Genomic DNA, 27,783 nt, shown 5'->3' with positions numbered 1-27,783 from the left:
ATGCCACTGGCTACTTCATGATATGGTTTGCATTTCTATCACAAAAACTAATTTCATGTTTCTTGGCTGTCAAAATAGTAACAAATTTGAGAATTTTGAAATGCCAGGTAAAATTAATTGATATTTTCTGAAAGAAATTATTCAAACCATTTCTACCGGGAGTTTCATGCCCATAAATTATTACGAAAACGCGTGTTTCAGTCATTTTCACCGTTAAAAATGGTACAGTTTCAAAACTAAACAGGGTGACGGAACTCGGGAGTAGTTGTCGCTGGGACAGAGGCGGGTGCCCCTGGGAGGTAGACCGCTCGCCACTCCCGCCTGTGCTGCGGAGACGGCGGGCCAGGGGCAGGCTGAGGGGTGGGGAGCCACTCCCTCCCCTCCACACCCTGGTGGCGGGGGAGGGGCTGTTGCCCCGGGCAACCAGCAGGCGAGGGGTGCTGCCTCGGCGGGAGGCTATCGACCCGCCAATCACCGCTGGGGGGGAAGGGGGGGGGGGGGACAATCACCCAGGGGACGGGATAATCTGAGCGGGAGGAGGGGGGGGAATCAGAATGGGTAGCACGGACTAGCAAGTGGTGAGGGCGAAGAGAAAAAAAATAAAAGGACGTGATAATTAATAACGAGGTCTCCTCACTCGCGCGTTACCCCCGCCTCTGGGGACACTATTCCCCCCCCCCCCCTTTCTCAAGCCTCGATAAATACCTGGCGAGCCCCACGCCCCGCCAATTAGAGCCGCCCGCTAACGAGACACGACGTGCCTGTCTGGGGAAGCCTAAGATGTACATCAAGTTCTGTCCCTGCCCGAACACGCCCGAATATTCACCTTCGGCCAACCTCGGGTTCATTTATATATATTTATATTTCTCTGTTTATTTTAATGTAGCTATATAAACTAACCTAACTAACCGTCCATATAGTGTTTTAAAGTGTTTTAATGTAGCTAACCTAACAGACCACTTTTAATATTTGAAATTCATTTTTCCTGCGGAAAAAATATAAAACAAATCCCGAGGTTGGCGGAAGGTGAATATTCGGGCGTGTTCGGGCAGGGACAGAACTTGATGGACATCTCAGGCTTCCCGTGCGACCCAGTCACGTCTGTGGCGAGCGCCTGTCACAGGCTGCACCCGAGCTCGTCAGACTCCAAGGAGAAGTGTGTCTGATTCCCAGAAACTGTCCTCGACGAATGTAATGAGCTGTTTCATATTAGCATATCGCACTTAAACGTTACAGGCCACGAACCTACTTGTAGTGGCGCAAAGACGTTTTTGAAGAATAAAAAAAGGAGGATTGTCTGTAAAGTCGGTTTACGGACTATAGTTTTACGTGTGATAAAGTCATAAGAAAACATTCATGAAAATGTGCATACTTTTTAATTTTCAAATATTATTTACAGATTTTGCAAAATTTAATTTAAATAATTTGTTTAAAATATAAATCACGAAACAATTAGTTTAAAAAAACCGCCTTAACCTGTTTGATATTATAGAAGATTTTTTCTCGCACGGTGGTTGGCCGGTTCTTGGCACGCTCGGCTCAGGCGGAACGTGACAATGTGTCATGCTTTTCCGTGCGTGCAGCCGGCGTTAATCGATTTATAAGACGTTATCACGTCAAAAAATTAAAAGTACATCGTACACCAAAATCGTCATGCTTGGTGCCCACTGCGTATTTCAGCGTTTATTAAGATTTTTAAATTAATGTGTTTTCCCAGGGTACTTACAAACTTTAGTTTACCACTTTTAAAACTGATATCTACCCGGCCATTATTTATAACAGTACATTGTGGCTGATGGTTTGACATTGTATGAACACTAAATATTTACATTTTAATTGTTATATAATGTGTAAATAAATTTCTTGCTTTATTCTTGTCGCCCCATTAGGGCGTTTGTCATTTGAAAGATAATTTATTAGGTGCAGGGATTCCAAGGCAAACTAAATTCTATTCGCTTGCGCCCTTTTTGAGATTATTATTTAGTTCCTACACATATTAAATTTGTATCATGTTGTTGCATTCATGTTTAGGTCATTTTGTGTGGTGCACCACTAATTTTATGTGTTATAAAACCAATAGACTAGCTATACTGGTGTACATCGTTTGTGTGTAAAGCACTTCAGTAAAATTGGCATCAAAGTTGATTTTTCGCCTTTTCTTTGTTTATCCTGCCACAGATTTTGGTATAGTTTGCAATTTGGGTAGACTATCTGCCGACTTCGCTCTGATTCCTTTAGCAGTTAGCTAGTTCCACTGGAAGAGCGTCAACTCATTGGCTGCTGACTTGTGAGACGCATGAACTGGGTGACTCGTGAGTCGACACTTCTTTAACCGAGGGTCACCAATTAGCTCAGAGTCCTCCACATCAAGAGTGAACCAATGGGAGAAGCAGCGCAGGATATATAAATATTATATATATATATAGTTATTTGAATTTTAGCGTATAACAAAAGGGATCCACGAACTTTTCCGGTCTCTAGAGATGGATAGCGTTTACGTGGATAACATTGGCTCACAGCTAATCTGGGCGGCCCTGGGCCAATGAGAAACACTCACCCGAATAAGTATGGAATCACAGGGAAACCAGTTGAGACGACTCACAACTCAGCAGCCAATGAATGAACTGGCGTGTTTACGTCCCCAGTAGAGGACTGAGTAGTCTATCCTGAAGGTCATCGAAACCGCAACTTTTTCCCAGTCACTATGCAACGGTTATGGAATCACTTTTATCGTCGACAGACGCAGAAGCGGGGATAACAACGAGTGGACGGACAGCCACACTCTTGCGCCGCTAATTGCTCGCTGTCCCCCCGCGGACTGATACATATGAGAGCGACCACTAACCCAGCGGAGTGGCCGGACCGCGGACAAGCAGGAGGGAAATGAGTTCCGACCGCACGGGTGGTCTTAGTCGCGGGGCGGAGAGCTGTAATGGGCTCGCAATCACACCGCACATCAGCGAGGCCTCCCGGATCACATTACCCACTGACGTCAGCAAACTTACCAGCAGGGCCATCGAGCCGGGGGGAGGGGGGGGGGCACAATCCCCCCCAGGGTCCGAGCAACACGAGTCCTCTCCAAGAGCACGACAGTTACGACCTACTGCTGACAGAGTTCACAGGAGACCTCACAAAACGAATTGTAACATTGCAAGACCCAGCACCTCACAAATTTTTTTTCAGTCTTTCAATTTTTTAAGGTATACTAATATGTTTTATGTTATACGGAGGATTTGCTGATTATGTCAATCAAGGTCATGTTAATTAATATTTGCTTTAGATTTTTTTTACTTACAATGTGTATTTACACTATTTACTAATATTTTTTTCGTAATTGGTTAGGACGCCTCTACAGTTACGGCCACTGTGCCACTTCGAGTCACCTCCATCCGTCCTGCAGCCAATCATGTGGCCCAAAAAATTCCATCCGTCAGTCAAAAACCCTATTATCTTCACACGGACGGATGGATGAAACCGAAACCTACAAATCTTTGCAATGATTTTGGGTTTTGCGTGTCAAATCTTATTATATTAGAAGTTTTTGAAGTTATTTTTAAGTATTTATATGCCCACACAATATTTTTTTTTATTATGTTTGAACCATTTTGAAGGTTTTGTTTCGAAACGAAAAACGTCCGATTCACAGAAGTGCAATTAATTACGCTTGGTAACTCTGAAAATTTTACAATAAATACCAGATTGTAAAATATTAAGTAAATGAGACACACATTTTATCAAACTAATCTAATTAAACAAGAGAAATTTTCTCCAAAATTTAGATATTCTCAAAGATTGGCAGCGCGTGTAAAGGGAAATGATTTAATGCAGTTATTTTTGGACATATGCCATTGCAGTTTTGCACTGTTTGTCATAGAAAAACTCCGAAAATCAAAAATTAATAAAATTATGAATATAAAATTGGTTGTCTGTAAAGTCGGTTTACGGACGATAGTTTAACGTGACAACGTCATAACAAAACATTGATGAAATGATTGCATACTTTTATGAATAAATTTTGAATCATTTTTATTGAATTATCACTATTTTGTATGGATACAAAGAAGGAGTGAAATGAAATCTACAATTTAATTGATCAATTTACTTTTATTTGCACTCATTAATTCAAATATGTTTATTACTTCAACGAAGAGATTATTTTAACTATAACTTTTATACATGTTTGCTATTTAACTTCTTCCAATCTGTGTTATTCTGTTAAGGATAGGACGATGATAGGAAAAGTAGGAAACGAATGGGAGTGTTTCAAGTTTAATGTGCCTCGAAAAAGTCAAATCGTTGGTTGTTCCAATCGAGTGGAAGAGAGATAGATGCGGCGCAAGCGTACAATGAGCGTAACGGGACACAGCGTAACGGGACAATGTGCGTAACGGGACACTTTTTCGTGGGTGCAGCTGGCGTTCATCGAATGATTAGACGTTGTTACGTCAAACATTCACAGGAAACAAGACTGAATGAGCTGATGTCGGATGACGGAAGCAACGTGGAGTCGGGCTGGTGTCCGCTCCGTGACAGGCGCAGTGGACGAATGAGACGTACAGGTATTAGAAACACAAGCCAGCACGGTCATTTTCTGAATCCCGATTGTGTTTAATTTGCCTTTTATTTCGTTTACAATTCATCGTTTAAAATAACATCGTCATGAAATCATTATTTACTGACCCCAAAACAAATAGTCAATCGTTCTGCTTAATAATGCTTCCCCAGTAATTTAATTTTTTTCTTCTAAATTTTTTTAATATTGATGATAAATAAAACGCTGTCAAACTGAATTGTGTTTATTCTGAAATAATCCATAAATTTGGTTTCGTCCTCACGCACCTGCTTCATCAAGTAATGAAGTTTTCCAAATTATTTTCTTTTTGACGTGACAACGTCTAATAAAACGATGAACGCCGGCTGCACGCACTTAAAAGTGTCCCGTTACCCACATTGTCCCGTTACGCTCACTGTACGCTTGCGCCACATTTATCTCTCTTCCACTCGATTTGAACAACCATCGATTTGACTTTTTAGAAGCACATTAAACTTGAAACACTCCCATTCGTTTCCTACTTTTCCTATCGTCCTATCCTTAACAGAATAACACAGATTGGAAGAAGTTAAATAGCAAACATGTATAAAAGTTATAGTTAAAGTAATCTCTTCGTTAAAGTAATAAACATATTTGAATTAATGAGTGCAAATAAAAGTAAATTTATCAATTAAATTGTAGATTTCATTTCACTCCTTCTTTGTATCCATACAAAATAGTGATAATTCAATAAAAATGATTCAATTTTATTGATAAAAGTATGCAATCATTTCATCAATGTTTTGTTATGACGTTGTCACGTTAAACTATCGTCCGTAAACCGACTTTACAGACAACCAATTTTTTTTCTTTTTTGAATTTACTTTATGAACCCATTTGGTTTTTACGCTCACATACTGCGAGAGCCAGCAGAATGTTATCACTCAGGCCAGTGTTCTTGTAGGTCGACTCGGGACAGAGCGAGATGAGGCAAGGGGATCGCTCCGAGAGGGTGGAAAGGGGGGGGGGGAGGGAGGGGAGGCGATGAGCGGATTACGGCCTCCCACGCCGCAGATTTGGCAGTTGCGTCCCAGCGCCCAGCCGCCATCCCCATGGCAACCCGCCGCTCAAAGCACTTAAGATGCTGGATCGAGGATAAACACAGCTGGGCAGAAAAAAAAATCCTACGATTTTTTGGTTAAAGGTTTAACTTCAAAGACTTGAAAACATACGGAATTATATTAAAAAAAAAATAGAATTCCAGATATTTATGATCCGGCTGTAACCAACGCCGGATCCAGATTTTAGGTCAGGGGAGGACTAAAATAATTTTTCTAATACAATTTTAGTACATTTATAGATGAAATATTTAGTACATATTATTGGTGGTTCATAAACGTCCTGTTACATACAGCATTGCAATAAAATAATACTTTAGTAAGTTTGGTAAACTATGTAAAGAAATTAGCAGAAAATCTGAAAATATTTCAGTGTTCAAGGTGCTGGGTGAGAAAAAAAAGGGGGGGGGGGGGGCATGCTGATATGGCTACCTCCTGGATCCGCCAGTGACTGCAACCCAAGGGAATACAGAAATATAATGGATGCCTTCCATTACTACGCACTATTAATGTAAAATGTTTGTCAGTAAACCGTAGAATACTATTCTTTATACATATAAAGTAAACGTAATTTATAGGAATTTAATAACGCTAAACTGATTTTGATTGTTTTTATTCAGTTTTACATTCCAAACTTACAAATTATTCAGCAAAAACATTGTTGAAATTTGAGGTCCTGGTTGAGTTGTATACTTTGTTAAAAAAGTTTATTTTTAAAATATTCCGCCTTCTCTATGGGAAAAAGGAGGAGGAGGGGGGGGGGGGTTATAGTAAGACCCCACAAGTCCGTATGGGGCCAACAACGGATGTATTCAATGACTGAAGTCCATGGGTCATCCGTCTTCGTCTTCGGCTCGGTTTGACGTCTCTCTCCACACACTCCTTCACTGGGGCGAACTTTTAATTTCCTGTTCTAATGAAGTCTTCGTTTACCTCTGAAACTCTTAAAAATTCTCACCCCGTACCACGACATCTAATTTTTTGTTAACTATGGGTAACTTAGAAGGCATATGCTCAAATCGTGTAAGTTTTCGCCCAACTTGGCCACAAAATGTCTGCCTTCACTAACTTAGGCGGTCTCTGGAATTTACTGGAATCCAAACAGCGGTCTCTGGAATTTACTAGAATCCAAGATTTCAACAAATAAAAATATAAATATATGTAAGTTTTTAGATACATCGTAATTGTCACCGCAATTTCACTGGGGGTATCTTATTGACGTGACAACGTCTAATAAATCGATGAACGCCAGCTGCACGCACGAAAAAGTGTCCCGTTACGCACATTGTCTCGTTACTCTGTGTCCCGTTACGCTCATTCTACGCTTGCGCCGCATCTATCTCTCTTTCACTGGATTGGAACAACCATCTATTTGACTTTTTCGAGGCACATTAAACTTGAAACACTCCCATTCCTTTCCTACTTTTCCTATCATCGTCCTATCCTTAACAGAATAACACAGATTGGAAGAAGTTAAATAGCAAACATGTATAAAAGTTATAGTTAAAATAATCTCTTTGTTAAAGTAATAAACATATTGAATTAATGAGTGCAAATAAAAATAAATTTATCAATTAAATTGTAGATTTCATTTCACTCCTTCTTTGTATCCATGCAAAATAGTGATAATTTAATAAAAAATGATTCGATTTTATTCATAAAAGTATGCAATCGTTTCATCAATGTTTTGTTATGACGTTGTCACGTTAAACTATCGTTAGAGACCTGTAAAATTCGCGAATTCAAATCCCTAAATGATAGACTCCATGATCCTCTATGCACTCGTGCAAATTACATCTGCTGATTGGTTACCGACTCGTAACACCTGTTGACTGGAATGTCGCTAATTCTTCTGTTAAAGATCTTTCATTGGCCCAGAGTCCTTCAGATAAACTGTGGCCCAATCACTGAGGCAAAATAATGTCGAAAGTATTTGGACTATTACCTGTCGCGAAATGAATCCGCGAAATTTAAAGGTCTCTGTAACTATCGTCCGTAAACCGACTTCACAGACGACCGATTTGTTTTTGCCAAACGTCAGGGTCGTGGTTCAAGGTGGACAGACCAAGGCGGAGGAGGAGCAACTACCGACAGCTAGAAAACTGCTGACCGCAACGCCGACAGCTAGAAAACTGCTGTGTACCACAACGCCGAAATACAGTAACACAGAAAAAAAAAATGTTGCTGCGGGTTTGGCGAGGGGGGAGGGAGTACAGGAGCAAAATGATAAACAACTGAATGAATTTGTGTGCTAACCTTACCTAACCTAACCTTTGTGGCAGTCCTGCAATGACATTTTTCGGCGTTGTGGTGCACAGCAGTTTTCTAGCTGTCGGCGTTGTGGTCAATTTGGCATTCGGCGTTATGGATTTCGGGCGTTGTGGTACGTTCGGCGTCGTGGCGCGTGACCGAGCGGAGGCACTCACCGGAGACCCAGGTGCCGTTGAAGCTGGGCGCGCGGAAGAGCGGGCCCAGCACGTCGTCCAGCGAGAACTTGCGGCCCCTGACGCGCGGGCCCTCGTCGGGAGGAGACAGCAGCACGATGGAGAACACGATGAGGCCCAGCACGGCGACGATGACGAGCAGCGCGATCAGGATCCCGCGCCAGTTCATCTGCTTGGGTCCCGACGACACCAGCTCCTGCAGAACACGCGCACCTTGCCTCAGCCCCCTTCTCCCTCTCTCACTCGCACACACCCGCGGGGAGCCTTCTTTCCACAGGCGACAGAGCCAAACTACCGATCGTTAGAGACCGGAAAAATTCGCGGGTTCAATGACCTTCAGGATAGACTCCGATATCCTCTGCACACTCAGGCAAATGCAAACTGTTCATTGGCTGCTGACTTGTGAGTCGTCTCGACTGGGTGGCCTGTGATTCGACACTTCTATGAGTGAGGGTCTCTAATTGGCCCTCAGTCCTCCAGATTAACAGTGAACCAATGACAGAAGCAGCACTTAGGTAAAATTATTTGAATTTCAGCAATACACGAAACGAATCCGCGAATTTTTCAGGTCTCTACCGATCGTGCATCTACGAGTTTTTATTTTGTTCATTGTAAATAAATATCCTGTAAATTCCTACACGTAATGCATGCCAATTTGCATCCCGCATGAATGTGCCCAGGGTTTTCCCTGTGTCTATGCAGGTTTCACCCGGGGCCCAACCTATCTCTAGTTATAGTCTAGATTTAAGAGTGAGGGGAGTTAGTCATGGCTGGCCAATCCCCTCCTAGCACACGATGCATGCGACCCTCTCCCTGCATGGCTAATCCCAGCATGACTAGGCGTATAGGCTTCGGCCTGAGACGCACATAGGTACCTCCCTATCCCGGACCCCTCCAAAATACACTTAGTTTTAGTTAGGTTAGGAAAAAAAAAAGTAAATAAATAGGGACCGGAAAAATTCGCGTTTTCGTTGACCTTCAGGATCGACTACACAGTTCTCAGCACACTCGGGAAAATAACGGCTGTTTATTGGCTGCTGACTCGTGAGTCGTCTCAAATGGTTTGCCTGTGATACGGTACTTCTTTGGTTAAGTATCTCCCATTGGCCCATAGTCGTCCAGATGAACAGAGTGAGCCAATAACAAAAGCAGCTTAGAGGTATGTGTATTTGAATTTTAGCATATATCGCGAAATGAATACCTACCGCGAATTTTTCCGGTCTCTACAAATAAATATGGCGGTGTTGATAAAAAGAAAGACCATAAACAAGGCAACGGTATTTATTTGTAATTGTTTTTAGAGGAAAATACCTAATTGAAGAAACGTACTTCGTGGAATTGTATATTTTTCATACCGTATAAAATCTAGGAAGTCTTTGTCGTCCACAAATATTCTCGGGACGCCCCATATTCCGTGAATGTTTATTTTCGACAACTCATGATCACTAATGGTCAATTAGGTTAGGTTAGCTACATTATAAATACTTTAAAACATTGTGGACGATTGATTTGGTTAGGATAGCTACATTAAAGATACTGTGAAATCATGTAAACTGTTTCCTAGCCCTGGATAGCTACATATTAAAAAGTTATTTGCTAAGAAACCATAAAATGATTTTACAGTATTTTTAATGTAGCTATACTTACCAAATATAACCAACCATCCACAATGTTTTAAAGTATTTATAATGTAGCTAACCTATCCTAATCGACCGCAAAATTTAATGCCACACCGGTTTATACAATGAGATAGAACGAAAAAAAAAGCGAGCATGAACTTCGGGGAACTTAGGGTGTGGCTCTCTCGTCTGTGAAATAAAGGCTTCCCACTTTCACACCCACGCTTGTTGTTGTCTGCAGCGTGGCCTTCGCGCACCATTAAGTGTGGGACATGTTCCTGCAACGGTTCCCAAGTACATTCCACAGTAAAAACAACAGCCAGGCTGGATTCCCATAAAAGTACATTTTCAAACCACAATTTGTAACTTCGTTTTGGCTTTTGGGTACTTGGAATTGATGACGTGCATTGTTGCAACCATCTTCATAGACTATTACATAATCATTTGCAAAGACGTGAACATCAAACTATAAGCTAAGAAGTAGTTTGTGACTCCGGCTAGGAATTCCTACCATCTTCATAAAAAAATTAGTGACCTTTGGTAATTTGACAGGCATCCTGTCTACTAAACAAAACAACTCCTATCAATGATGTGGACAGTTTCTTAGAATGATGGCCGATAATAAAGACTAAAAAATATTTCGGGTTCACTGACCTGTTTGCTGCACAGTATAGCACTTTGTATTTCTAGCTAAAATCGTTTAAATATGTCTATTCCCTTCTCGACGAACTTCGTTTCAGAGTTCTGCCAGCTGTTTAAGTCGATTCACGATTGCAATATTTTTTGTAAGTAATATTTTAATAGCTTGCTTATTGCCAAATAAATTTGCGTTATTCTCTCATACCTGCCAATCCACAACTATAAGCATAGCCGAATTAATAATCAGGTAAGTACTGATTTATACTATCTATAGATTTAGGAATTTTTTTTTTCTATGTTGAAGCATGCACCTCTATTATTTTAACGATTTACATAACCTCAGAAGCTCCTTTTGAACATGTCACGCCAACTTTAGTCCAAAGAAGTATGGCATCAAACTCAAACCTACAAACAATCCTTGATGTTCTGATGATGAAAGACACTTGCGAGTTTATGTATTTGGCGTCGCAATCATTTTAAGAGAAAATCGAAACTTACATTAAAAAAACTATAACATATATAATTAGTAACCGCTATTTTTTTTCCTAAAAACTGTAATTTATTAGGTAAAGGGACTCACGTTTTACACAAAAAAAATGTTTTACGTTAACGGAAGTCCATGTGTGTCATGATAGGGAATATAAAAATTTGTAACATTAAAAAAGAAATGATGGTAGATGAGCACACAATAGGTGACTGAAGGAAGCGCTCCAGATGCTACGGAGGAGGCGCTGAAGAGGGGTGAAGGGTGAGGTGAAGGAGTCGAGCAGAGCAGGACAGACTTGCGAGGAGGAATCCTCCCTCTGGTCCCAGCTGGCACAGTGGACAGTCGCGTGGGCTATGCCAACTCTCGATACACCCTCGGGCTCTTCAGCTCGTGGGCCACCGACACCAGGGCGCGCAGTTGGCGGCCCTGCGCCGAACAGCCGAGCAGGTTGCTGAGACCCCCGCTGCACCGCGCCACTTGACCCAGCACCCCCCCCCCCCCCTGGTGGTCCAGCGCCGGGCTGCTAGACGGACAGCTGGAAGCTCGTCAGGGAGTGACCCGATGCCGCACTTTCTTTTGGCTGTCATATTCACGCTAGTATATATTTTTCCCCCCCTTAAAAATTCTGAAATAATTACAGTGAATTTTTTTTCCTTGCTGCATGGCTAGGGTCCAGTAAAGTATTTGTCTCGAGACAAAAAAAAAACAATGAATTATTTCTTAATGGAGTATTTTTTGTCTTACGGTTTTTGTCTTGGTTGGGAATAGTTACCAGTATCTTTGTTGGGAACAGTTACCAGTTAAAGGATGGGAGATATAAAACTTGGAAAATAATTTAATGTTTGTTGGTTCTGCAAAAAAAAAAGTTTTAAAATTATAATCATTCTAATTATGAGCGAAACATAATAATTGGTGTTCTTTCGCTGATTAATCGGTTATCTTGTGAGCGATAAATGCAATTTTGGACCGTTTTTTTCAATATATATATATATTTTTTTTGTTGCCAGAATTTTTTTTAAACTGATTTAAGGCGTCGTGAGCATCTTGTTCACTATTTTACAAATTTTAGCAAAATTGTCTACGTTTGAATGATTACAACCAAGTTAGATAACTTTTTTTGTATTTGTCAATAAATATTTTGTATCTTACATAAAATGAGCGAGGAATCAAAAATCAAGTTCACATAAAACCAAAGCATTACGGTGAAGTAACCCGGAATGGCAAAAGGCGTGTTAGTTCGGCTGAGTGACCTCCCGGTACCTTCCTGATGCAAGGGCTTCAACAATCCTGGCGGGAGGTGTGCCCTTGGCTGCAGTCGTGGCTGCACGGAGGTGCGCTTCTGCATCACGCGGGGGTGGTGGCGGTGTAAACGCATCCAGTTCCGTGCCGCGAAACACTACCTTTGAATATATATACTGTATAGAAGTCGCGAGTGGATAGGATTTACTCTACGTTTTTCAGAAGCGTATGATGAGCAGCTTGGGAACTTCACCGCTGCAGTGCGCTGTCGTAACGCCCTGTATCGTCTTAGTTGTTATTTACACGTTAGAGCGCAGCGCTGTCGCCTGCTGTCATACCCCGCACCCCTCATACATCATTCTCTGCAGCTCAAGGTCGTTCAACAGGAGGGGGAAGGGGTGTTTGAAGAGTTGGACACTTGTCCGCTAGGGACCACCACAAGTCGATGCCCTAGAGATGGTGGCGATTGCGGCGGTGAATTAACCAACTACCTCAAAACCGTATTAGAAATTTTAACCTGGGCTGGCGACTTCTATACAATATATATATTCAAAGACACTACAAACCCCGAGCTCCCAACACAGCTGCAGCTGTTGCGGACTTGATCGTCGCAGTTGACCGCGACGGGGGATGTCCACCGTCCCCCCCCCCCTTCAACGGACGTGCTCGTCGACGGTAATGCGAGCACGCAGCGTGGCGGTGAGTTGTGGAGGGGGGGGGAGAGTGTGTTCTCGACGACCCCATTTACTCCATCCCACCCTCTCAGCCTCCACCCCACCCCCCCTACCCGGGGCGTTGTTAACCTTCTGGCTCGAGAGCGCAGCAGCAGTTGATCGGCGGAGATGCATTATTCACGCAGCGTCGTTTGTTCTTCCACCCCCCACCCCCTGCCCCTCGGCAGATTCAGCCCCGGGCCCCGGGTCGACCGCTGCCCGCGCACAAAGGCCCGGCCACGCGGGAAAAAAAAACAACGCTCCCGAAGACTCTAATTACTCTCCCGCCCTTTGAGCCGAGTGCTCTGTCTTTGCGGGGCGCTCGCGAGCGGAAAGAAAAAAAACACTGTCGCGGCGGGCAATACAGTATTCACGAGGAACTGGAGTTGCTGTGACGTTCTCTGTTTGGCCTTCTCGTCAGGTTCAGCAGGAGGGGGTGAGGGGGTTAACTGAGCGCGCGAAACAAGAGAGGAAAAGAATACATACAAAATCGGCTCCAGAATGTTGAGTTTTACTCGCTGCACGCGAACACACACACACACACAAAGAGAGCTGATGCTGTTTCTTCCAAATCTTCTTCCTGTCCACGTGGATATGGAGGGAGACGAGAAAATACACCATGTTACACGCGTATTCTCTCCGCCCCAGGCCATTGTCGTCGGCCTATGCCTAACACAGCCACTTTCACGTGTACGCTCTTTGCTGCTGGGGGAGATTTTGCAGCGCGTCTTTGTCGCTGGGTTTATCATTTTGACGTCAGTCACTCTACATTTCACGCAAAGGGTCAAAATAACCGTGTTTCAATCATCTAAGTAGAGCATGAGAGGCTAAGGGATTCTAAACCATTGACAATAATGCAAGGAACGGAAGCATGATAGAGACAGGCTTTTCAGAAGAAAAAAAAATTCCAAATGTTTCGGTTGCCTCGAGGGCAAAACTCGGTTGTGACGTAGTTGTTTACGACAGTGTACATAAGAAAAAACAAGTACCTGTTGGACATAATGAATTTGTTTTGCTGTGTCCAGAATGTAATAATTATTTGCTTCAATTTTTCTGAATGGCGAATTTTTGCGTTTACTAATTAAGATATATTTTATTTTTGGCAAAGGTATTAATTGAAATTACGAGTTAGTGCATAAACTTAAGAGTTTTAGAATTTAAACAAGTGCCTGCTGGTAAGGTTAGGGTTATTTTAAACGTTGATTCAAAGTTGACATTACTTAGATTGTAAATGAAATAGCTACTGGTATTTTGTACATATTACGTACGCAGGGCTTGAGAGTTTCGCGGGTTTTAACCCACATGAGCCATCTCTGGACTGGATGCTTGTACGTTCTGGCCTATAAGAAAGCAATAAGCTGAAAACTTTAAGATATTCGGAAAATTTTCCAAAATAAATTAGTTTTGACGTTTTACTTTTACCAACCCTGTAGTTTTAACGGCTTTAGTGAATTTTAACAAGACGGGCAGTATTTTAATGAAATTCAGATTCTAAAATCAGGTCAATGCAAGTTTTTTTTTTTTTTTAGCTTTTCCCGGAGCCGGTTCATTGCATAGTTTAAAATTTCGGTCTGCTAATCAAATGATTTGCAAGCCCATGCTAAACCCCTCAATGAGGTTATTTTTAATTCTAGGCGTCCCTCTACCATCCTGGGATCCACGCTCGTGGTCGTTCGTATTCTCCCCGTGGTTTACCTCAGTTGCAGTCCAGTGACCCTGGTGGTCTGGACACAAGCAGCTGGTAGCGACACCCCGCTCTCTGCAGGAGGGAGGCTGCAACAGGTGTGGCCTCTTCGGGACCACTGATGTTACTTCACGATTACCATCATTACAGTGATGCGTGTAATCCAATTACATCGCATAATGTTTGCGTAAGGCTGGTACAAATTATCAGGAAGGTGTTTCAAATATTGAAATGAAACTACATACTTTGCTGAGGGGCTACAAAATTTCGGGCGTTATAAAAGTTCCGAGCGCATGAGGGGAATAGTCAGGTACGTGGTGGGGGAACCAGGAGAGGAGGAGACGGCAGGGGAGAGGTAGCAGTTATGCAGCATACTTGCACACTTGCATACCTTCACAACTGCATTGTTGCGGAATAGCATAATTTAGCGTTCCCTATATTACCTATCTACGACCTCAGCCAAAGAGAATTATGTTTTATATACTTAATAATATAATGAATCAAAAGTTTAACTTCTGTCGCGTGTGGACTTCACGCACATATTTATTTTTAGTCTTTGTAAAATTTCAAATACCTAAAAAATAAAAAATAAAATAGTAGAGACACGACTTTGTTATGGTTTAATTACATCCATGCACTGACGAGCCACTGTGTTAGCATCTGTCGTGCGTGGTCTCCCTCATCCATAGAGGGCTATATAAACAAGACTAGCAAACCGATAGCTCCCAGCGCTCCCAGCGGCGGGCGGGCTAACGAGCGGCGGTATCGAGTGGAGCCCCGGGATTGGCTGTCCGGCCGCGCGTCCCGAGCTCCTTCCATCTCGTGCACCATCTACCCCCCTGCAGGAAAGCGACACCGAACCTGAGTTAACACCTACTGAGGTGTGAGTAAACAAGATATTAAAAAAAAAACACTACAATAATGCTGCATGCACGAAAAATTGTCACGTTCCGCCTGAGCCGAGCGTGCAAGAACCGGCCAAACCACCGTGCGAGAAAATCTTCTATAATATCAAACAGGTTAAGGCGGGCTTTTTAACTAATTGTTCGTGATTATATTTAAACAAATTATTTAAATTAAATTTGCAAAAACTGTAAATGATATTTTGAAAATGAAAAAAGTATGCAATTTTTCATCAATGTTTTCTTATGACGTTATCACGTAAAATTATTGTCCGTGAACCGACTTTACAGACAATCCCCCCCCCCTTTTTTTGTTAACATCGCTCCGCGAGGCGAAGGGAAAATATAGATAACTCTCCAGTCGGAAAGTACGTTGGCGCTGACGTCATGGATGTGTCCCACGGGATTGGTTGGAGGATGATATAAATCGCGTCGCGTCCGTCGCGCCTCTGTGACCGCCGCGCGACGCGCTCCCTGACTCAGCGCTGCGCGGGGACTCAGCCGGGGAGAGCCGCTCCCCCCTCCCCCTCCTCATGACCGGCTTGCGGGCGAGTGGTTTCGTGAGTAGGGTAACTGCGTGGGTTCTGAACCACATCCAACATACACATACACGTACTCACGTCAAAGCTAAATACAGGTGAAAAATTTACAGCACACGATTATTTAAGTTTCGAAAAGTTATCGAGAAAATACCTATTGGGAAAGTCCAGTTTTCTTAAATATGGCTTTTTTTTCTGGAATTTTTCATAAGTAATATGTATGCTCAACTCTTTCTGACGTATTACCGATACAGACATTGTTTTATTTATCCTAAAGTATGTCCATACATATATGATAGAACACCATACATACATATTTTTGACGCTTGGATCCACGCACCTCAGAAGTGAAAACTTCTTGATCTTTATGAATAGGTAGAGATAAATTATTTTAATTTTCGATAAAACTATCCACATATAAATGAATGACAGTTATAATCTCAATTGCACAAATCAATAAATCTTTTCCACACGAATAAGTAAATTGTAGATTACTTAAATTAAATAAATATGAAAGTGTCAATCGTCAGCCGTTACGGAAACCGAGGAGTAGACAAACACAAGTAGCGTTACAAGAATTCCGTACTATCACTGCTGCGTCATTTCTACCTCTCCCCTGCCGTCTCCCCTTCCGGCCGTTACAACCAGCATACAGCATGATCCGCTCGCTACGTACCTCCCCCTCCCCCCACCCCTTGCAGTCTTCTCATTCGACCGCTGGAGTGACGTCGCCCTAACTATTCCCCTCACGCGTTCGGAATTTTCGTAACGTTCGAAAATTGTAGCCCCACTCAGCAAAGAACCGTTACCATCGATATTTTTTGAAATACTCACTTGTCACGCACTGTCGAACGCGTTACTTCATTAGTATATTCTTAGATGGCGGTGTGGTCGGTGGTTCCAGACGGGACTTTGTCTGGGTGGAGTGTCGGCTTCCCCCCTCCCCCGGGGGGGGGGGGGGGGGGGCAACAGGCGGGCGGAAATAACCCGGCGCGTGTTTACGAGCCAGCCGACTGCGGCGACTGTTGGTCCGCGATAAACAAGCGGCGCGCTTACTGGCCCCGCCGCCAGGGCGCTCTGCAGGCCAGAGAGCTGGTTGGGTGCGCAGTAGCAACAACCTGCGGCCATTACTCGCGGAGATTTCAAACAGCACAAGGAATACTCAACAAGAAACGAAATATTTTTTAGGTAGATAAAGCTGCTATTGACCAACCTCCGTTCAGCTTAACTGTTAATGTGCAAGTAAAACTTGATAAATTATCTAGCACGTGATTTTTTTTTGTCGTGAAATGTTACCTTGTAATATCACAAGACGTTTATGCAAATTAAATTTTTTTTAAAGTTGACTTAGTGGTTTATAATTGTGGGTCTCTAATAAATCAATTTTTAGTAGCAAATTTTTTATATTCATAAAAAATTAATTTAGGGGTTTCAAACACCTATTTTCAACGTAGCATTCACAAAAATTAATGTTTGTTGTTACTAGAGGAGTCTTTTGTAAACATTATTTTGTGGGGATTTGGGTTTGATTATCGTGATCGAGACTGGTTTTTTTTCAAGTGGGAAACATGGTGGCCTTTGCCTTTAGTCGGTGCGTTTCCTCCCCCCCCCCAACGATGCATCCCTCACTGCTCCACCAATAACGTGCTTGATGTCGACGATACCTGAAGCGGCGAGGAAGGGGACTGGCAGCATCGATGCGCCTGTAGCGCTGCGGGTAGGCTACCCGGCGACCAGCCGCGCCTGCCGGGTGGCGGAGTTTCCCTGGCGCTCTCTCTCTTTCTATCTCTTCCCACCCGCGGGTGCTTCTAGCGCGGTGTCGCCTCTAACCGTAACATTATATGGCTGAGAAATGAAAATAAATGTGTAATGCAAGTCCCTTAAGTGCTGCCAAGCATCTGTACTGGTTGTTTTACGCCTAAAAAATTACTCTGAAAACATGCGTTTTAGTCATTTTAACTCTTCTAGAAATACAGTTTAAAAACTTGATCCGAAATTAAAAAGTACTTTTCGGGCCTCGGCGAACTCTTAAATGCTTTTCGTAAGCAGACCCCACTCGGATATCTCGAGTAGTTTTGAAATCGCGTTGTTTCTCCTGAAGCTCTGCGCACCGAGTGTGTGCCCGGGTGGGCGGGGGCCTTAAAGTGACTTCACCATCTGGGCCCGCGTGCCTGCGGGAGAAGAGCGACACATCTAACATCCCGGCTTTTGAAGTCGTCGCTATCTGGCGAGGGGCGAGCGACAACATCTTGTATAGAGGTGTATAAGGGGGGTAGAGGGGGTTAAAGAGATGCTTTGATGCGCGCGACAGTCCTTCGTGGTGGGCGGGTGGTGGGGAGAAGATGTGCTGGTAATGGATGCGGCGAGAACTGCCTTCACACCCCCGCGCCGCGGCGACATGGGGAGCGGCCATTAGGCCCCGCCCCTCGACACCCCCGAGCCAGGCTCGTGGCGCGAGCTGCCCGAGACGAGCCCAGGTCGTCGCCGCGGGGAGGAGGGTGCGTGTCGGCGCCGACAACTCCGGGTAATAGCTTTATTCCTCCAGTCCCGGAGCGGAGGCGCCGCGAGATTAGAAGGCAAACAGAGGCGCGCGAGGCAGCAGCTGCCCGCCAGCTCCGCTAACGGCAATTCAATTATTTCACAATCACAGGTGCATTTGATAATATTATCTTTTAAAGGTTTGTGCAATGGGAGTGCATGACTTGATTATTTTTTTTTTGGGGGGGGGGGGGGGTTAAAAATTTTTGTGCTGTCATCATTCATGGTTTTTTTTTTCGTTCTGTTAGTCCATTTTTCTTTGTATTTCTTTGTTTGTTGACCATATTCCTGTTATGGAATATTATGTGGTGTTTATATCCGGTTGACAACAGCAATTTTTTACTTAATTTGTGTTTTTGTCTTTTGTGTTTTTTTTTGTAGTTTACTTCTACAGACACACATGTGCTTAGTAATGGCGTATGTCCAAAAGCTTACATAAAGTCATTTAATAATGTTCTCAAGCTTTTCACGGCCATTGTCCGAAGTAGCTTGGCTTATGGGTTGCAGCCGCGGATAATTCACCGACGTTTCAGTCGACACTGCAGTCGCAATCATCAGGGAGCAGCAGTTGCCTACGCCATCAGTAGGTAACTGCTGCTCCCTGATGATGGCGACTGCAATGTCGAACCGAAACGTCGGTGAATTATTCGCCCAAAGACGCGGCTACAACCCAGAAGCCAAGCTACCACAGGTTCAATTGTTTTCAAATTCCTATAAACCTGATAGTTCAATCTTCAGTTGTGTTAAGAGGCTCAATGTGTGTGGTTTGCAACTGACGTACCCGCAGCCGTTAGGCCTCGCCAAACCCAAATTCTCGGTGTTGCCGTAAAAGTTCGAGTGGAACAAACATGGCGCTCAAATAGTAGTCACTGATCGCAATACTTTCCGTAACGCTCCGAACGTTACAATTAATTATTTTCATTATCGTATTTTTATTAGTATGCTCTGATGATGCCATCGCACTGGCCGCAAAGAAATTTCACTTCATAATAAAAATACCACGCGAGAACTCGAAGGAAGCTGTGGACCACGTGATCAACAAACAGAGAGATTCCTGTCATTTTTGATAGTTGTGTTTCCTTATGTTCGCTACTACACAGATAACATTTTTAAAAAATGAAACCACATAAAGGTACACAGACTCCTTTCAGAAGTTTTCTGGAATTGGTACAGACCGAGCTGACGTCAAGACACCCCGTTTAGCATAACCTGTCAATGTTTTGACATATGATGCCAGGAACATTCTCTTTAACCGCCAAATATCCTTACCAAAATATCGAAATTATGAAGCTGAAACACGATTAGGTGCATGCACCTCTTGTTTTCTTTTATTCATTACGTCATAGTATTCGGCTGGCAACTTTATAGCACTGGTCAAAACTGTGTTAAGTTATACTGAACAGAGCGCATTTCTTTAGTGAGATAAAACTGACAGAATACTGAATTAATTAAGAGTATTACAGTTGTGGCAAAATTAACCGCAGCGAAATGTTTTGAACTTTAAATTGAAAGTTGTAACACAAATGGAGCCTGAATGAAGCCCGTTTATGAATATTTGATCGCCAAAATTGAGTTATGAACAAATAAATACAACCCCAAACTTAAGGATCGGTCTCATACGCCATGTTAATAATTTTTGTATTTTCTTTATGCAGTCTATATATTTTTAACGTGATACCACCCAGCCGCTAAGTGATGATAATTACAAAGACTTCCGCGTTTTTTCACACTTTATAGGTGTCGTAAAAAGAATGTACCAGTTTCAATGTTATATTATAACAGTTTAATTAACAAATCAAACATCAAATTGAAGGTAAACAAACCTAGTTTTTCTTAAAAATGTTCTATCATTGAACAGTTATACGACTCGAATGCAATTCCTCCCTCATTTGATTAACGAGTCCGGAGTAATGGAAGCAATATCCTCTTCAGTTCTGTGTCTCAACTCTGGCAAATCATTAGGTAGCGGCGGAACGTAGACACGAACTTTTATAAAGCCCCAAAGTAAAAAAAAAAAATCGCATGGCGTTATATCAGGTGAACGTGGAGGCCAGCGCAATAGAGCTCTGTCGTCTCGACCATTACAACCAATCCAACAGTCATGTGGCTTTAAGGCATGTAGCAACTGCAACCTTTATGGACTTTAAACGAAACGCACGTCGCACTGAAATTACAGATTCAATCTTAGCAAATTGCAGAACACAATAAGCTTTACGATCAGGAGTCACCATTTTGCGTGGGTGGCGCTGCGAGCGGGAAAACAAAGAAGTAGTACTCGCGCCTGCGCTTATCTAAAACTGTTCGAGTTGTTTTTTACTCGTGACGCTTACAGTTCGTAAGATTTAAATCTATAGCTGGGACTTTTTTTATGGACATGTATTACACCTAGTGAATATATGTTCCGAATGTTTGTTGCAAGATGCCTGTTGCAAGGGAGTTAAACTTTTAGAAATAGTCCTTGAATTAAAGTAAAGACGGAAAACAAATGAAAAAAATTAAAAAACTGATTGTTTGTAAAGTCAGTTTACGGACGATAGTTTAACGTGACAACGTCATAACAAAACATTGATGAAATGATTGCATACTTTTATGAACAAAATTTAATCATTTTTATTTAATTATCACTATTTTGTATGAATACAAAGAACGAATGAAATAAAATATACAATTTAATTGATAAATTTACTCTTATTTGCACTCATTAATTCAAATATGTTTATTACTTTAACGAAGAGATTATTTTAACTATAATTTTTATACATGTTTGTTATTTAACTTCTTCCAATCTGTGTTATTCTGTTAAGGATAGGACGATGATAGGAAAAGTAGGAAACGAATGGGAGTGTTTCAAGTTTAATGTGCCTCGAAAAAGTCAAATCGATGGTTGTTCCAATCGAGTGGAAGAAAGATAGATGCGGCGCAAGCGTACAATGAGCGTAACAGGACAATGTGCGTAACGGGACACTTTTTTGTGCGTGCAGCCGGCGTTCATCGATTTATTAGACGTTGTCACGCTAAATGAAAAACAAAATGGCGTGCTTGCCCGAGCCTGGAGGGGATGAGCCGCTAGGGCGCACAGACCGAGGGTGATGCTGGTCGAGCCAAGAGAAGGTATTGTTTCATAATCTAGTGACAGTTGTTCTCAGCCCAGCTTGTTGGCTCAGTGATACCAACCTCCGCGTGCAGTCGGCGCGAGGGGCCGCGGGATCGAGTCCCGGGTGAAGGCAAGGATGCAGATTTATTTTATTAAAAATGTCACCCTACACATTTCATAGCCTAAAATAAAATAACGAGCTACAACATTATGATAAACGTTATAACAAATAAATAAAAGGTTTAGAGTTTATGGCTGTAAGCAAAGTGTATCGAGTTCTGTTCATAGCGGAAAAAATTAACAATATTTAGAGATTTTAGAATGTCATTCTAAAAGTAAATACTTTTAGACAAATTATAAGTAAAACGTGAGGCAGGTATTTTTCGCGAAAAAATCTGAACGCCTATTAGGCTGCAACAAGGTATATCCACATCAGCGGTTTCTACCTTGTGATTGGCGGCAGTCTGCGAGAGAAGTCGTTGCCTTATTTTTGACCGGGCCACTAAGGACGAGTTTGCTTCCACACGGAATTACTGTGATTGGTGTTGTAACAATCGACAGGCACCCTAAAGAAACTCAACCAATAACGAAACACAAACGATAACATAGTATTTTAACTTCCAGCTATTCTCTGAATCTTTTCGCGAAATATGCATGACCCTAGTAAAACGGTCAATACTACATTATTGCATGATCTTATGTTCATGTAAAGTAAAATAAAACTGGTTTTTAAAGGTTATTACGTTCGTAAAATTAGTACAGTGCTGAAATATTGAGACTGGTTGTTCACGTTGTGTGAATGCAACGTGCATGCACGCGGGCAAGAAGCCAGGCACGCCAGGGGAAGATCGCTCGTCGCTCTGTCTGTCGGCCGAGACCGGCGCCTGGAGACACCGCTAATGGCTATATCCCCTCTCCCGCCCTTCGTGCGCCCCTTTGACCGGGGAGCGGGTAACGAGGGACTGCTCAGCTGTGACGTCAGCTGGCGCGGGAGGGAAGAGCGAGGAAGGATTGATAACTGCTGCCAGCCCGCGTGGCACGAGATACCAGTCTCGTTAGTTCTGTCGGCGGCAGGGTGGCGGCGCTAGGGCGACATAATCTACCATCTGGCAGGACGTTATTCCAGATTTTACATTCAGGTATAGCGAATCGACTTCGAAAATTCACATTTAAAACCGTTGATAAATCTTACACTTAATTAGTAATACTGGAAATAAGTAATAGGTAGAGTCCTGCAAAATTCGCGGATTCAGTGACCTCCAGGATAGACTCTACTACACTCTACACACTCGGGGCAAATGCCACCTGTTCATTGGCTGCTGACTTGTGAGTCGTCTCGACTGGGTGGCCTGTGATTCGACACTTCTTTGAGCATGGGTCTCTAATTGGCCCTTATTACACCAGATTAACAGTGAACCAGTGGTAGAAGCAGCGCTAAGGTATAATTATTTGAATTGTAGAATATCACGAAATGAATCCGCGAATTTTGCAGGTCTCTAGTAATAGGTTTGAGATAGAATTACAGATTTTTAAACGGCATGTATTTATGTAAACTGTTACTTATGATAAAACTTGTTTTTATCACGTTGGCAATATTGTGAACATGTAGGGTGTAAGATAAGCAAACCAAATTTGTTGTTATTGTCAAAACTGTAAATATAAAATGGTTTGCAAAAGGTGCTGAAGTAACTCAAATTTGTTTTGGTCCAAAGCATCAATTAAGGTGAAACTCATTGGTGCATATAATGTGGCATCACCTCTAAGCCTCTAATCGGCACGCAGCGTTGCAACTACGAACTCATTACATAGGTGTAATGTCTATAGTAAAGTGTAGTGCACGTGTACATACAATAGTTTTGTGGGCATTCGGTAGGTATGTACTCAGCACAGTCACTCTTTAAGAAGCCATTCTATCCGTTCAACCTATGTACAGCAACTAAAACTTTAACTATTTCATTTCCTCTACAAAATATTGTACAAAATATATGTTCAAAGATATTTAATCCCCAATGATCATAATTATTTAAGGTTTGTATTTGTGCAGAACTTTTGATAATCATCATAAAGAATTAACTCCTTTCTTTATGCTGTTATTTCCTCTTGTTATTTTTATGACCTTAAAAGTAAAAATTTTCAACATAAAATTTTTGATGGTAATGAAGACAAATAAGCTATTTGTTTCATCTGTCCAATTGAATAATAAATGCACGAACTAGAATTTTGCATTTCGTATACATAAAATTCATCGGAGAGAACTGTCAGAAATGGACAGTGCTCAATTGTAGGGTAGAAGTTTCGCAAAAAAACAAAATTACTTACATTTGAAACTACTAGTAGGAGTCCAGATGGCGTTTAGTTTAACTGCCAGCAATATAGCTCCCAGACAGTTTATAGCACAACGCAACAAGCTATTTCCTAGTTTACCAACTCCAATCATATCACCGAATGATAAAAAAATTACCTACTTTATCCCCAATACTACGCTCGGTAGTTACAAAGTTATTTTGCGGAGTCATTTTAACAAAACTAATAAAAAAAAAACAAATCAGCGAAAACAGAAATGGAAGGAAAAATAATTACTAATCACAGGAGCATCGTAAATCTTCCAGGACGCGAAAGAAAGATGGCTCCGCTTATTAAGATATCTCCAAAGTAGCAACTTCCGCTGGAAGTAATCCGACTTCAGCATCCACTTCAAGAGTCATTAATCACCCCTCAAGATAACGGAGGGACTATTTGCAGGAGAGTTGAGGGGGGGGGGGGGTAGGGTTTAAGATATCTGTCGCACTCGACCCTTCTGAAATACAGCGTCATAAGGGCAAGAATTCCCCTAGCAGCTTCTTTATCCTCCGGCAAGAATAATGGGCCGATATTTCGGCAGAGTGGAAGGGGAGGTGGGAGAGAAAGAGGAAAGAGAGAGAGAGAGAGAAAAAAGGAACGGGTGGATGGCAAAGACGTTCTGCACGGCTGCTATCGCATTTCTCAAGCTCCAAGGGATTATACAGTTGGGCCAGGGAGGGGGGGGGGTAGGGAGGTTAACCTGGTTTGTTTCCAACGGTTCTGGGTTCCCTCACTTCAAGTGCTCCCAGCTTCTCTAGCGACGGACAAAATTATTAGGTTTTTTTTTTGTGGTCAGATCGTAATGGCGCAGTTAAATTACCCTCCGATTTCAACAGTGCTGCCCCTCTCCACTGATTGGCTACACTCTGGACGACTAGCAAGACGGGACCAACATAACAGCGTGACTAAAAGCAATTAACTAAAGTAAAATAATTAAATAAAAATTTATATTTTTTGTTCTTTTGAAGTCACAAGTTGTACCATGAAATATTAAGTATGGCCAAAACTGCAAAAAATTAAATCCTCAAATATAAAATGATTAAAAATAAATTAAGTCAAAACAATCAAGCAGCTACGGAAATACTTGGTGCATTCACTTGAAAGCTGCAGCAAAAAGTACACGAAAAGTTGGCCGAATTACAAATTTTAAAATAAATGAAAAAATAAAGTAAATATTCGGATCACAGGGATGATGTGTGACGCAAGTTACAAAAACAAAGATCAAAAGTGAATAAAAACACTTAACACGGAAATGGGACTAGAATATGGCTGGATGTGACTACTGAGCTGACGGTAGCAGGCAGCACAGAACAAACACTCTTACAGAAGCGAAATGGCGGCGGTGGATAATTTGATGAAAGCACACTGGTTGTTCATTGGTTCCTCGGGAACCCGGAGGAGGCCTTGCCTCCGATTGGCCGCTCTGCAGTTCGCTCCTAGGCGCTGATTGGACAGCTGTGTGCCGCCATGTTGTTGGCGTGTACAGTGCTTGGTTGTCGCTGGCGTATTGCATTTCCTCATCACTATTTGTGTTTGACTGCAATTAATACCGATGATTCACAATATGAGATGATAGAGTTTTGATAGTTTTTGCACCATATATACTCTACACGTTAGGTGTTTGTCGTATGTAAATAAGTTAGCCGAATATTCTTCTCTCTCCAGAACAGCGTTTTCCAAACTTGGGGCTCCACGACTGATTGTTAGGATTACTTGCGGGGCAGTTATGAAGATGATCAGGATTAAAGGAATGTCAAATATGAATATTGTCTTCAAAAATTATCGTAACTGTGGGTGGGCGAAATCTGTACTGTGGTTAGTGACCCCTGTACTGTGGGTGGACCACCTCTGTACAGTGGGTGGGCGATCTCTGTACTGTGGTTAGTGACCCCTGTACTGTGGGTGGACCACCTTTGTACTGTGGGTGGGCGATCTCTGTACTGTGGTTAGTGACCCCTGTACTGTGGGTGGACCACCTCTGTACAGTGGGTGGGCGATCTCTGTACTGTGGTTAGTGACCCCTGTACTGTGGGTGGACCACCTTTGTACAGTGGGTGGGCGATCTCTGTACTGTGGTTAGTGACCCCTGTACTGTGGGTGGACCACCTCTGTACAGTGGGTGGGCGATCTCTGTACTGTGGTTAGTGACCCCTGTACTGTGGGTGGACCACCTTTGTACAGTGGGTGGGCGATCTCTGTACTGTGGTTAGTGACCCCTGTACTGTGGGTGGACCACCTTTGTACAGTGGGTGGGCGATCTCTGTACTGTGGTTAGTGACCCCTGTACTGTGGGTGGACCACCTCTGTACAGTGGGTGGGCGATCTCTGTACTGTGGTTAGTGTCCCCTGTACTGTGGGTGGACCACCTCTGTACAGTGGGTGGGCGATCTCTGTACTGTGGTTAGTGACCCCTGTACTGTGGGTGGACCACCTTTGTACAGTGGGTGGGCGATCTCTGTACTGTGGTTAGTGACCCCTGTACTGTGGGTGGACCACCTCTGTACAGTGGGTGGGCGATCTCTGTACTGTGGTTAGTGACCCCTGTACTGTGGGTGGACCACCTCTGTACAGTGGGTGGGCGATCTCTGTACTGTGGTTAGTGACCCCTGTACTGTGGGTGGACCACCTTTGTACAGTGGGTGGGCGATCTCTGTACTGTGGTTAGTGACCCCTGTACTGTGGGTGGACCACCTCTGTACAGTGGGTGGGCGATCTCTGTACTGTGGTTAGTGACCCCTGTACTGTGGGTGGACCACCTCTGTACAGTGGGTGGGCGATCTCTGTACTGTGGTTAGTGACCCCTGTACTGTGGGTGGACCACCTTTGTACAGTGGGTGGGCGATCTCTGTACTGTGGTTAGTGACCCCTGTACTGTGGGTGGACCACCTCTGTACAGTGGGTGGGCGATCTCTGTACTGTGGTTAGTGACCCCTGTACTGTGGGTGGACCACCTTTGTACAGTGGGTGGGCGATCTCTGTACTGTGGTTAGTGACCCCTGTACTGTGGGTGGACCACCTCTGTACAGTGGGTGGGCGATCTCTGTACTGTGGTTAGTGACCCCTGTACTGTGGGTGGACCACCTCTGTACAGTGGGTGGGCGATCTCTGTACTGTGGTTAGTGACCCCTGTACTGTGGGTGGACCACCTCTGTACAGTGGGTGGGCGATCTCTGTACTGTGGTTAGTGACCCCTGTACTGTGGGTGGACCACCTTTGTACAGTGGGTGGGCGATCTCTGTACTGTGGTTAGTGACCCCTGTACTGTGGGTGGACCACCTCTGTACAGAGGGTGGGCGATCTCTGTACTGTGGTTAGTGACCCCTGTACTGTGGGTGGACCACCTCTGTACAGTGGGTGGGCGATCTCTGTACTGTGGTTAGTGACCCCTGTACTGTGGGTGGACCACCTTTGTACAGTGGGTGGGCGATCTCTGTACTGTGGTTAGTGACCCCTGTACTGTGGGTGGACCACCTCTGTACAGTGGGTGGGCGATCTCTGTACTGTGGTTAGTGACCCCTGTACTGTGGGTGGACCACCTTTGTACAGTGGGTGGGCGATCTCTGTACTGTGGTTAGTGACCCCTGTACTGTGGGTGGACCACCTCTGTACAGTGGGTGGGCGATCTCTGTACTGTGGTTAGTGACCCCTGTACTGTGGGTGGACCACCTCTGTACAGTGGGTGGGCGATCTCTGTACTGTGGTTAGTGACCCCTGTACTGTGGGTGGACCACCTCTGTACAGTGGGTGGGCGATCTCTGTACTGTGGTTAGTGACCCCTGTACTGTGGGTGGACCACCTTTGTACAGTGGGTGGGCGATCTCTGTACTGTGGTTAGTGACCCCTGTACTGTGGGTGGACCACCTCTGTACAGTGGGTGGGCGATCTCTGTACTGTGG

The 27,783-nt window shown here is 43.3% G+C and overlaps 1 protein-coding gene across 1 annotated transcript in view; it reads right to left on the bottom strand.

Moving 5' to 3' along the window:
* LOC134535412 (inactive dipeptidyl peptidase 10-like) overlaps positions 1-27,783 on the bottom strand; it is a 344,969-nt gene that overhangs the window by 77,585 nt on the left and 239,601 nt on the right. Inside the window, exon 5 of the mRNA XM_063374486.1 lies at positions 8,076-8,289. Coding sequence (XP_063230556.1) covers positions 8,076-8,289 — 214 coding nt within the window. The remainder of the gene's footprint in view (positions 1-8,075; positions 8,290-27,783) is intronic.

The sequence above is a fragment of the Bacillus rossius genome, chromosome 8 (assembly GCF_032445375.1).
Source record: "Bacillus rossius redtenbacheri isolate Brsri chromosome 8, Brsri_v3, whole genome shotgun sequence".
In the NCBI taxonomy this organism is placed as follows: domain Eukaryota; kingdom Metazoa; phylum Arthropoda; class Insecta; order Phasmatodea; family Bacillidae; genus Bacillus; species Bacillus rossius.
Note: the sequence above shows the minus strand (reverse complement) of the source record. Positions and strands in the feature narration are given on the sequence as shown.